At 40.0% G+C, this 12,429-nt stretch overlaps 1 protein-coding gene across 1 annotated transcript in view; it reads left to right on the plus strand.

Annotated features, from left to right (window-relative positions):
* RREB1 (ras responsive element binding protein 1) overlaps nucleotides 1-11,753 on the plus strand; it is a 147,735-nt gene extending 135,982 nt beyond the window's left edge. Inside the window, exons 12-13 of the mRNA XM_043976480.1 lie at nucleotides 3,604-4,413; nucleotides 8,128-11,753. Of these exons, the coding sequence (XP_043832415.1) occupies nucleotides 3,604-4,413; nucleotides 8,128-8,651 (1,334 nt within the window). The 3' untranslated portion in view covers nucleotides 8,652-11,753. The remainder of the gene's footprint in view (nucleotides 1-3,603; nucleotides 4,414-8,127) is intronic.
* The last annotated feature ends 676 nt before the right edge of the window (nucleotides 11,754-12,429 follow it).

Genomic DNA, 12,429 nt, shown 5'->3' on the forward strand with positions numbered 1-12,429 from the left:
AGACCCTGCTCTTAAGAAATTTATAGTCTAATAGGGAAGAGGACAAGAAGGTCAAGTTGTAAAGTATATTGACACATAACTGGCTATTTCTTTGTTTTGTGATCTTAAGTGAGGCATTATAGCAAAATTTGATTGCTAAAATCTAGGACAAGGCTAGATACTTGGGGTGTAGGGGAAGATGACTATGATCAGATTAATAACTTGTTAAGAGAATTTTGGTTGCTTAGACTCACAAAATGAGTCTAGCTCCTCTGCTATAAAACATCTCTCTTTAATATATTAAGTTTTGTTTTAGTGGGTATCATGTGGAGATTTAGAATAGAAGAAATTCAGTTATCCATGATGATACAGTGGCACAAATGAGAAAAGTACCCAGAGTAATTTAATTTATTCATCTTTGATTCTAGAATCTTTTATTGTTTATAGAAGATTCCCTCTTTTTTTCCTTTTTTTTTGGCAGGGCAATGGGGGTTAAGTGATTTGCCCAGGGTCACACAGCTAGTAAGTGTCAAGTATCTGAGGCCGGATTTGGACTCAGGTTCTCCTGAATCCAGGGCCAATGCTTTATCCACTGCACCACCTAGCTGCCCCCAGAAGATTCCCTTTTTTAAAAAATGGGAAGGAAAGGAGAGGAAGTGGTGATATTTAAATATGATCAAAGAATTAAAATGAATCTTTAAGAAAGCATAAGTGACAATAGGGAATGAGAGCCTTAGACATGTTATAAGTGATAGCAGAAAAATAACCTGATCTCAGAAATAACATGTACAAAGACATAATTTTATAATCTATAAAAAAGGTAAAAAATTGAGAGTTGAGCATAGAGAATTTGGAGGGTGGGTGATAGGGAGAATGGAATATTGAATTACGTGATTTTAAAATGTTCCCTTTCCTAGTATGTCTTAAATAAAGGGGAGCTTCTTTGATCAATTAATATAGCTTTCATTGATTTATATAGACAGACCTGCTAGGGTATTCATACATTAGACTGATATTTATTATTTATTATTTGTAACAAATGTAGTCCGGGGTGGGGCAGCTAGGTGGCACAGTGGATAAAGCACTGGCCCTGGATCCAGGAGGACCTGAGTTCAAATCCGGCCTCAGATACTTGACACTTACTAGCTGTGTGACCCTGGGCAAGTCACTTAACCCTCGTTGCCTAAAAAAAAAAAAAATTCTCAAAATACTATACATGTACCAGTACATTCCCAATAGAAGACATTGAGAATTCTCCCCCATAATGTAGATTCCCATAAAGCCTAGATCAGAATGGAAAGCCAGTCAGTCATACATAGTTTAGATAAGATTTTCAGAAAGTCAAATCTTGATTTCCTAAGTCCAGGTAGGAGGCTGCCTGGGTTTTAGTACTAAGCCCATTACATGCCTTGACCATAGTCAGCCCTTGATATGTATTTGCAGAATGAATAATTGTGTGTCCCTGAAATAGGAAGGAATGGCTTACTGATTTTTCATTCTCGTCACAACAGATTGGTGACAAGCAATACAGGATATGGAATTTGAGAAGGATGATAGCTATGAGTTTAATTGTATTTTTCACAAGATCCTTTCATAATCTATTCGTGTAAAAGGTCTCGATTATAAAACATAATCGGCCAGTCCCATGATAATGCTTTGGGATTTGTTTACTCATCTGCAGAGAGCTTTAAGGAAGAAAGCACAATTTAGAATCTAAATAGTTATAGTTCTTGGCATTTTTATGTTTTTACATTATAACAACTTTTAGAACTGTGAAACCCCCCATCTTGACAAAGGAAAGGTGGTAAAATATTGAGAATTTTAAGAGACCCATACCCTAATGTTTATTTGACTGTAGAGAATTTATCTAAGCCTATCTCAGCAGTTAGTATTGTAAAGTCTGACAATGCTTACTGGGCTATTAGCAATTTAGCTAAATAGCAAATCTTTCTTCATAAATTATAGCATTGGGACAGCTAGGTGGCACAGTTGGATAAAGCACCAGCCCTGGATTCAGGAGGACCTGAGTTCAAATCTAGCCTCTGACACTTGACACTTACTAGCTGTGTGACCCTGGGCAAGTCACTTAACCCCAATTGCCACAAACCAAAAAAAAATTAATAATTATAGCATTTTCAGTGTTTTTGCTTCTGTGCTGTGGATGCTGGAAATGAATGCCTTTGACAATAAAAGTACATGTTAACTGTGGTAGGTGGTGCTGTTTCTTTGCTGTTATTTATTGCCTCTTAATGAAGCAATAATGATAGTGAAATAGCTAGTTTTAATATGGTATTATTATATGCCAGGCACTGTGCTCATACTACACACACACACACACACACACACACACACACACACACACTGCATATATGTATATGTAATATGGATACATGCATACACACATCCTGTTTGTTCCTCAAACAACCCTAGGAGGTGGTAGGTCGGTGTTGTTATCCCCATTTTGTGGTTGAGGAAGCTAAGGTAAACAAGTTAAATGACTTACTCAGAGTCACATAGTAAGTGTTTGAGGTGAGTTTTGTACTAGGGTCTTCCTAATTCCAACGCTTTGTCCACTGTACCACCGAGGTGCCCCATCACAACAATGGCCTTTCATCAAGGCCATTTACAAGTATAGTTGACATCCAGTGCTATGTTCAGTTCATGTGTATCGAATTAGAAATAGATACAAAAACATGGACTCAAAATTATGTAGCGGCCACAGCCAATTCTCTCATCACAAAATTTTCAGAATCCTTATGTTAATCCACATGCTTCACAAAACCAGTCCTCCAGTGTTCTGTGCTTCCGGACACCAACCAGATCTTCCCCTTTTTTACATAACAAATTATTACCTCCAAAGTAATTCCAATATTTTTATTCTTGTGTGAGTTGTACCACACATCTCCTAAATGCGTTCTGAAAACAAAATACTACCCAAAGGAGCCATGTCTAATTTTTCTTCTGAAATATTTTGCAAGGGGCTTTTTGTCATTTCTGGTGGCTTGTAGATATGTTATCTTACTAGATTTTCAGAATACAGGCCTGGGGTTTGTTTCTGGAATATTCTTATGCAAACGTGGATTTGAGTCTTTTGGAGGAGGGGAGGGGAGGATTTGTGTATGTGCATGCATGCTTGAGTCATCTGAATGCTTAGTTAAGCAACTTAAACTATACTTACTAAGTAACCCCAAAGCTGTGACTATCTATCCTGAATGCACAAAGCTCTCCTTTCTTATAGATCCACTCTCTCTGTCTTCATTGGGTTACTCACCCCTTCCTTGTTTTTCCACCTTTGGGAACTGGGCTTCCTGTGTGAAGCAATCTCGTGAGTTGTGAGAAGCACAGTCACCCCTGAGGAGGCAGGACAGTTTGTGTAGAAGTACTGACTAATCTGCCTGCCTTGTCAGACTAACTCTGAAAATGCAGCTTCTCTGGCCTTGAAGAATTTACATGCAAGCATTGGCATCACCAGAGGTGGACTGGGGCCAAGGAAAGGAAAACAGGTTTCCTGGGGCTGTGGGTGGGTGGGTGAGTGCTAGTTATGACCCTGGGGGCTGTTGCAAAGGGATCTTGGCCTGGCACACATTTTCATTGAAACTCTTCCTTCTGTGTTTTTCCATACAGATAGTCAGTCAGACCCAGAGATTCCAGTTATAGGCAACGAAGTGCTTGACCTCACCTCAAGGGAAAAAGAGCAGCAGCAGTCAGAGGGCGCTCCTGAACCCAGCCAGGAAACAAAAGGCCATCCTACTGAGGAGGCAAAGGAGAAAATTCCCTCAGGTGAGGGAAGAGAAGAGGAGGGAGGAGGAGATCCACGGGAAGAAGAGGAAGAGGAGGGGCTGGAAGAGAAACCAGAGGATCCAGAGGATGATTGTGTCAGCAACAAAAGTCTGGACCTTAACTTTGCCAGCAAGCTGATGGACTTCAAACTGGCCGAGAGTGACCATGGAGTATCTGCTGGAGGAAGCCCTTCTGAGCAGGATAAGAAGCATGCCTGTGACATCTGTGGGAAGAGCTTCAAGTTTGCAGGAACCCTAACGCGCCACAAAAAAGCCCACGCTCACGAAGAGCACAGGGAGGAGAAAGCCAGTGAGGAAGAGGGCAAGAGTGGCGGCACTGAGCAATCAGTGAGCCCTTCCGCTGCAGAGCCGGTCCTTGACCGCGATGAAAGCCCAGGGGACTTGAAGGTGGTAGAATCCCCATCTGGGGGCGAAGTCCCTGGTGGGAGGGAAAATGAGGAGAGCGAGAGCCTCTCTGAAGGGGAGGGTGCGTCAGAGAGGAAGTCCTCTGAGAAGAGCGATGATGACAAGAAACCAAAGACAAACGGGACAAAGAGCATCACCAAGGCCGACAAGAGGAAGAAGGTCTGCACTGTGTGTAATAAGAGATTCTGGTCCCTGCAAGACCTGACGAGACACATGAGGTCCCATACAGGTAAGGATACCACATCTGAAGGACAGCAAGAAATGAATCAGGCTCTCAGAAATGTAAAGTATAAACAGAATTGGGGGGTGGGAGCTTTCTGAGAAGGAGGACTCTGCTACACTTAGATGAAATCAGCTTTACCTCTTTCAGGACACTTTTTTTTTTTTTTTCCTGGGGCAATGAGGAGGGTTAAGTGATTTGCCCAGGATCACACAGCTAGTAAGTGTCAAGTGTCTGAGGCCAGGTTTGAACTCAGGTTCTCCTGAATCCAGGGCCGGTGCTCTATCCATTGCACCACCTAGCTGCCCAGGACACTTTTTTTTTTTTTTTACATATAAGGTATTTTATTTTTTCAGTTACATGTAAAGATAGTTCTCAACTTTTGTTTATACAAGCTTTACAATTTCAGATTTTTCTCCCTCCCTCCCCTCCCTCCCCCCTCCCCTAGACAGCAGGTAATCTGATATAGGTTATATCTATATCTCTATATATATATACATATATATATATATATATACACATAATAACATTAATCCTATGTCTGCATTAATCCTGTTACAAGAGAAAAAATCAGAGCAGTGATGCAAAACCTCAAAATAGGAAAAAAAAAAAAACAGCACCCAAAACAAAAGAAATAGTATGGTTCAATCAGCATCTATACTCCACAGTTCTTTCTTTCTTTTTTTTTCTTGGATTTGGAGATCCTCTTCTATCATGAGTTCCCTGGAACTCTTCTGTACCATTGCATTGGTGAGAAGAATATAGTCCATCACAGTAGGTCAACACTCAATGTTGATGATACTGTGTACAGTGTTCTTCTGGTTCTGCTCATCTCACTCATCATCAGTTCACGCAAGACCCTCCAGGTTTCTCTGAACTCCTCCTGTTCATCATTTCTTACAGCACAATAGTATTCTATTGTATTCATATACCACAACTTGTCCAGCCATTCCCCAATTGATGGGCACCCCCTCAACTTCCAATTCCTTGCTACCACGTAGAGAGCAGCTATAAATATTTTTGTACATGTGGGTCCCTTTCCCCCTTCCATGATTTCTTTGGGCAAAAGACCTAAAAGTGGAATTGCTGGGTCAAAGGGTATGCACAGCTTTATCGCCCTTTGGGCATAATTCCAAATTGCTCTCCAGAATGGTTGGATCAGTTCACAGCTCCACCAACAATGCATTAGTGTTCCAATTTTCCCACAGCTTCTCCAACATTTATTATCTTCCTTTTTTGTCATTTTAGCCAATCTGATAGGTGTCAGGTGGTACCTCAGAGTTGTTTTAATTTGCATCTCTCTAATCATTAGAGATTTAGAGCATTTTTTCATATGGGAATAGATAGCTTTGGTTTCTTCATCAGAAAACTGCCTGTTCATATCCTTTGACCATTTCTCAATTGGGGAATGACTTGGATTCTTATAAATTTGATTTAATTCCCTATATATTTTAGAGATGAGGCCTTTATCAGAAGTACTGGCCTCAAAAATTGTTTCCCAGCTTTCTGCCTCCCTTCTAATTTTGGATGCATTGCTTCTGTTTGTACAAAAATTTTTTAATTTATTGTAATAAAAATCATCCACTTTGCATTTTATAATATACTCTATCTCTTGTTTGGTCAAAAACTGTTTTCCTTTCCAAAGATCTGATAGGTACACTATTCCTTTCTCTCCTAATTTACCTGTGGTATCACCTCTTATGTCTAAATCATGTATCCATTTTGACCTTATTTTAGTATAAGGTGTAAGATGTTGGTCTATGCCTAATTTCTGCCATACTATCTTCCAGTTTTCCCAGCAGTTTTTGTCAAATACTGAGTTCCTATCCCAGAAGCCGGAGTCTTTGGGTTTATCAAACACTACATTACTAGTGTCATTTACTACTGCATTTCCTGAGCCTAGCCTATTCCATTGATCTACCATTCTATTTTTTAGCCAGTACCAGATAGTTTTGATGACTGCTGCTTTATAGTAAAGCTCCAGGTTTGGTACCGCTAACCCACCTTCCTGTGAATTTTTTTTCATTATTTCCCTGGATATTCTTGATTTTTTGTTTTTCCAGTTGAATTTTGTTACTGTTTTTTCTAGCAATATAAAATAATTTTTATGTAGTCTGATTGGTATGGCACTGAATAAGTAAATTAATTTAGGCAGTATTGTGCCCAGGACACTTTTGATAAATTTCCTTTTACCTAGTAGAGTTTGTATTACCTACCTTGAATAAGTAGGTGGTTCTTTGGGAAGGACCGGCCTATCTAGCATGTAGTAGTCCTGCTGTAGCCACTCCAGTTCAGGCTTTTGATTGTATTTGCCACAGAAACAAGATGAATTCTTGTCCCCTCATTTGGAATCAATTCAGTCAAAACCATAAGTAATAGTGCAGCTGGGCTCAAAGAAGGAAGCTGTCTGTGGTACAAATTTGTCATCATTCCCCAAATCTTCATAAAGTGTGCAGTGCGTTTCCTAACATTTCACACATCATCTTTCAATTTAAATTGCTGCTTCAATTTCTTGATAGTGAAATGAGTTTGATTGTACAGGGACTTTGATAAGAGTCCTTACTCTTGGGTTAGGAATTTTAAACGGGTTGAAATCCCAGTTCTCATGACCACTGTCTTGGCTGGCCTTGGCTCAATCATGTCATCTTCCTGACCCTGATGTAATATGGGGATAATACCTTTATGTAATAGGGATTGTTTAGAGGATCAAATGAAATCATGTATGTGAAAATAATTTGTCAATGATAAAACACAGTGTTTAAACGCCAGCTTATCATTGCTCTTTTCCAGGAGCATTATTAGCTGACTTGTTTGCTTTCCACCCTAATATACTGTCCCATTCCCAAGACCAGGGTGGCAAGCCAGTGTGATCTCACTCCTTTTGTATCTCGTTATCTCTAGAGGGTATATCAAAGTCTTCAAATAAATCATAGTCAGATATAGTAAATTAGTTCTTTTGACAAGCAGAATGAGTCCTTTTTGCTTATTATAAGCCCCAAAGATACAGGATTCCTTTTCATAGGGTTAGGCCAATTCATCTATGCTGCATGTTTCTTCTCTCCACCCCGGCCGCGCCCCCCCCCCCCCCTCCACTCCACACACACTCATAGTTCATGCATGGTGAACTAAACCCTAGTGTTTCTGCTTATACATGAGGGGTTTTAAAGGACTTTGGAATGTGAACCTCTTCAGAGGAGATATTCTTAGGTTTCTGAGCAGGTGGTGTCCTCAGCTGCTCAGTAGGGGCTAAGAAGCACAGCTGTTCCAGTACAAGTCCACAGAGTGTTTCCCGGGACATATCTTATTTATTAAATGTTACTTATAATTTCTGTGCCTTCTCCTGGAACCTTGACCATTAGTTCCTGTTCTGGGGAGAAGGGGTATATATTCTCATAGGCTTCTCAGATATCTGCATGGGGCCATTCAGTATTTATTCTCAGTAGGACATTAATCAAGTTGCCTAAATTAAGATGGTGGTTTTTGGCCTACATCAGTAAGAAGTGGGATCTGGAAATTCAAAGTGACAAAACATTTCCCCGTTCCTTCTTGTGTCCTATATCTCTCCACCTAAGGCAACAAAGGAGATTGATATCTTTTTTCTTTATCCATTTTGATATCCAATCTTTTACATTGACAGATGAGTGTGTAATACAGTGAAGATTGCTATTCTTAGAGCAAGACCTGTGTCTGCAGAAATTAATTTCTTTTCTCCTGTTACTCCAGGGGAAAGACCATATAAATGTCAGACCTGTGAGCGGACCTTCACCTTGAAGCACAGCCTGGTTCGTCATCAGCGTATTCATCAGAAAGCAAAAAACACAAGGCACCATGGGAAGGAAAGTGACAAGGAAGATCGGGGTGAGGATGACAGTGAGAATGAGTCCATCCATAGTGGCAACAATCCACTCTCAGAAAATGAGGGAGACTCCACTCCAAATCTCAACAGCCATTCAGCTGTTACTCGAAGCCGGAGAGAGAGCTTGGCCAATGCAGCCAAGGATTCAGGTCGTCAGGAGGAGAAATCTGGAGGAAGGACGGCTGGTGTTTGTCTAGCTGAGTCCAGCAAAAGTGCCCAGAAGCCGGCCACGGGGGCCGGCACAAAGGACCAGGAGTCTCAGGGTAGCACAGATCACGAGAGCCCAGCAGGCTTCATTCAAGATCTGTTGGACATGCAAAGCAAGAGGCCTCCTGCAAACCACATCCTTGCCTCTTCAGATAGTGCACCCCAACTTGTGGGAATGGAATGACTCAGGGGAAGTAATCCAGTCACCCGTCTATCCCCAGCACATAGACTAAAGCCAGCAGAGCAAAAGTACCCCAAATCTGTAGTACACTGGATTTCCTCAGTGACTCCAGTTGTCGGGGAGTGAAAGAGAGAGGGAGAGGGAGAGAGGGAAAAGAAGAAAAGAAGTATGGCAGACTGACCCCAGTGCCATAGCCCTTTCAGTATAACGATGCAAGAGACTATACAGGATATACTGATTCTGAGTGCCTTACTACTTTATTAAATCTTTTGGTATCATTGACCTTTTTTTTTTTTTCAAAATGATTTTTAAAAAATATTTTAATGAATTATTTGGAGAGGACCTTTTTCATTTAAGCATTAATGTTACCTTTTTGTATTGGTGTGCGTGAGCCTGTTCGCGTGGAACTTTGATAGTTGCCGTGTTTTGTTCTGTGAGCCGAAAGTGGGGAAAAGAAACCAATGCCCTTGGATACCACAGCTAATAACTGGAAGAAAATGATGTGAATTTCATGTACCAGAGGAAAAATTGGATGAGATGTTAATTACTCAGAGACGTTTTTGTACTTACTACATGATGGAGCTCTGATCTGGTCCCAGGTATTGAGACAAGTGGTTGATGAAGGTATTCAAAATTGGTTCAAGCCAAAACCAGGAAAGATGTTAGCTTCAACCTCATGCTTGTTTCCACTCTTTTCGGCATTAGAAATGGTGTTATTGTTCAATGTTTTAAGACTTTTTCTGGACTGAGCATACAGAGAAGAGTTACCTTAGCAACTTTAACCTATGGAAATTATGCACAGCTGTCATATGTTTGATTTTTTTTTTGCTTCAATATATGTATTATTATTATTATTGTTATTATTATTATTATTATTATTTTAAAATTCATCAGTTGCTAGTCTCTGCAGTCAGCAGAAACCAATGGGCAATATTTGTCCGCGGAGATCTATGATGCAGCTTTGGATCCCTGTGTAAATGTTTGATTACAGCTTTCACTAGTTCACTAGCCCTCACATTGCAGTTCTTCTACTGAACCTAAATGAACCTTTCCTTCCTTAGTGACTGGAGAAATAAAGTGGAGGCCAACCAGTAATCACCACCAATGTACAGGGGAACATCTCAGCAGTTAGTGAGAGAGAGAGAGAGAGAGCATGCTTATTGGAATATGTGTATGTGTGCAAAAAAATGCACTCCCATGGGGAGGTGGTAGAGGTAATGGGATGAGAGGGACCTCCAAGTGCATCGGGAAAGCACTGCAAAGAATTTTTGTGGAAAGAAAAGGCAGTGATGAAATCTGTTACTCACAAATAAGGTATTCAGTCTTCCAGCTCAATGAAATGCAAGCCTTTAACCCACTTTTGCTACTGTTGTGTTTGCAAAGCAAGGAAATACTACTACTGGTAATAAAACTCCAAGTGCAGTTTGGGCTGGTGCTTGAAGATGAACATGTCATTTCTGATTTCCTCTCGAATCTGAACCCCTAGATGCAGAGAGGAAGAATTTTTTTAGAGGCATCCCATGTAGGCAGTGGAATTCACTGCAGCCCCCAACGTCGAGGGGTAGAAAACCATGTATCCTACTGTAGCTGAGCTTGTGCTCGGCATCTTTTTTTGTCCTACAGTTATGACCTCTAGGACATAGAGCCAATAGTATTGCCAGGGATGCCCTGTGCCGTTCCTCCACTTGAACCCCTCTTCCCCCTCTCCCACTGCAACTACAGCTGTGGCCCTTCCCACCTCTTCTTCCTTCATCTCCTTTCTAAGATTTCTTCCTCTTTTTGGCCTTAAACCACCTCCCCTCTTTCCCTATGTTTGTATATATGGCGACATTTTTTTTCTTTTAAATTTTTGTCCTCTAATTCTTCACCAGTTCTTGGAGGTGGAAACTCAACTGCCCAGACTTCACAAAGCAAGATAAATATTCTTGAGATAATGAAAAATTATAGGAAAAAAGTTGCAATATGTGATTTTTTTTTTAAACTGTATTGGGAATGTCTGAATCAGTTTAAAAACAAGGTTTTACTCCAGAGGAAAAAAAATCAGAACCAATGATTTCCCTTTCTGACTTGATCTACAGAATCAAAACCCATTTTACACAACCTCCCTTCATTTTACTTTAATTGTTCTTGAAGTTATTGTTTGGGTTTTCTTGTGGGGCTTTATTTTTGTTGTTGGTTTGTTTCTTTTGCGACTCTCCACACTAAACTGCGCAATATTGTGGGGGGAAAGCCATCACTAATGTCTGTGCTGCAGTGAGATGTAGCAAATCATCAGCTCCCAGCAGTGCCGCCGGGACATCAGCTAGCAATAATCACTATTGATTGAAAGCTTTACTTTTAGTCTTTATATCCTAGTAGATGATAAAGTCTTGCCACATTTTTTTTTTGACATTTTTATTAGTTGAATTTGAAGATTTGTTGCTGTTTGTTGGTCTCCCTTTCTTCCCCGCCCCCAATATTAAACTGTGAAGTTTATTATGTGTTTAAACTATGGGTGAATCTTAGACTTAGTTTGCATGTTCAGCTAATTTGTCTCTATACATTTTGTTTGATTCTTTTTTTTTCCTCTCTCAGGGCTTTTACAAAAAAAAAAATGAATCTTCTGAAATTTTTTTTTTGTGTCTGAGGTGCAAGTTTTTTTTGTTTTGTTTTGTTTTTTGATTAATGGACTTAATGCTGAGATAATTCAATCACTACATTAAACACTTGACTGTGAAGCAAAGCAGAGAAAACTCTGTGGGGCTATTTTTTTAATAGCTTTGGGGAGCTGAGCTAGATGACAGTGGAATGCCAGTTTCAGAAAGATTCATCATATTCTCTGACCCTTGTTTGTCTGTGTCCTCTTTCCCTCTCTTTCTTCAAGAAGGAAGTTAATCTTCGTGATTTCAGCCCATGCATTAAACAGGAAACAAGAATAAATGTGTAGAATTCATATTTTTCTAAAGGGAACTTAAAACTGCTGCTACAAGTTGTGTACAAAACTGGTCTACGCCACATGAACAGAGAATCACAAGTTTTGTTTTGGTACTTTTTATTCCTCTTTTTATTTAGTTGTACAGTACTTCCAAATTCAGAAAGTAAAGCTGTTCTGTATTGAACCATCTAAGCAATAAAATGTTATATTTAAAAATTACAGGTTACCAGATTCATGAGACTTTTCTTGAAAAAGTTTGCCATAATTAGGCCACATGCTCTTTTATGTTCTCTCTTCAGCGGAGAACTGAAATGGGTGCTGTTGAGAGACTGACATGTCCAAGGTTTCTCACATGTAGGGCCCCGTTCTTAAATTTGGAGCACAAAAGTTTCTCTATGCAAGTTGGAGTTGTCTTAAGTAAGAATATCTGGCTTTTGCACAAGTACCTTCCATTGGAGGTGGTCTCTTAGAAAGAGTCTTAGCTGAACCCCTTAAAGCTTCTCTGTGGCATTGTTGTGTGTCATTGAAATAGTTAGAACAGTGAAATGAAACCCTTAATCCCAGAGGTACCAGGAGTAAAACTGACCATAATCTCTACCCTCAAAGAATTGAGATACCAAGAAAGTAAAATTACATTAATAAGTAACTTGTGACCCAGAACTGAAGGTTTGGGATTACAGTGATCAGTTCAATATTAGAAGCTTTTCACATAATCATGCAGGCTCTTATCTATCCCCATCCATTGTTTGCCCCAAGAATGGCAAAGTTTGACCATGTATCTTTACAGAAAAGGTAAAAGGTCCTTGGCTATCCTGTAAGGAGCTAGACTCTCAAAGGACAAGTTTTATTTCACCCGACAGAAAATAA

This window comes from Dromiciops gliroides, chromosome 1, assembly GCF_019393635.1.
Source record: "Dromiciops gliroides isolate mDroGli1 chromosome 1, mDroGli1.pri, whole genome shotgun sequence".
In the NCBI taxonomy this organism is placed as follows: domain Eukaryota; kingdom Metazoa; phylum Chordata; class Mammalia; order Microbiotheria; family Microbiotheriidae; genus Dromiciops; species Dromiciops gliroides.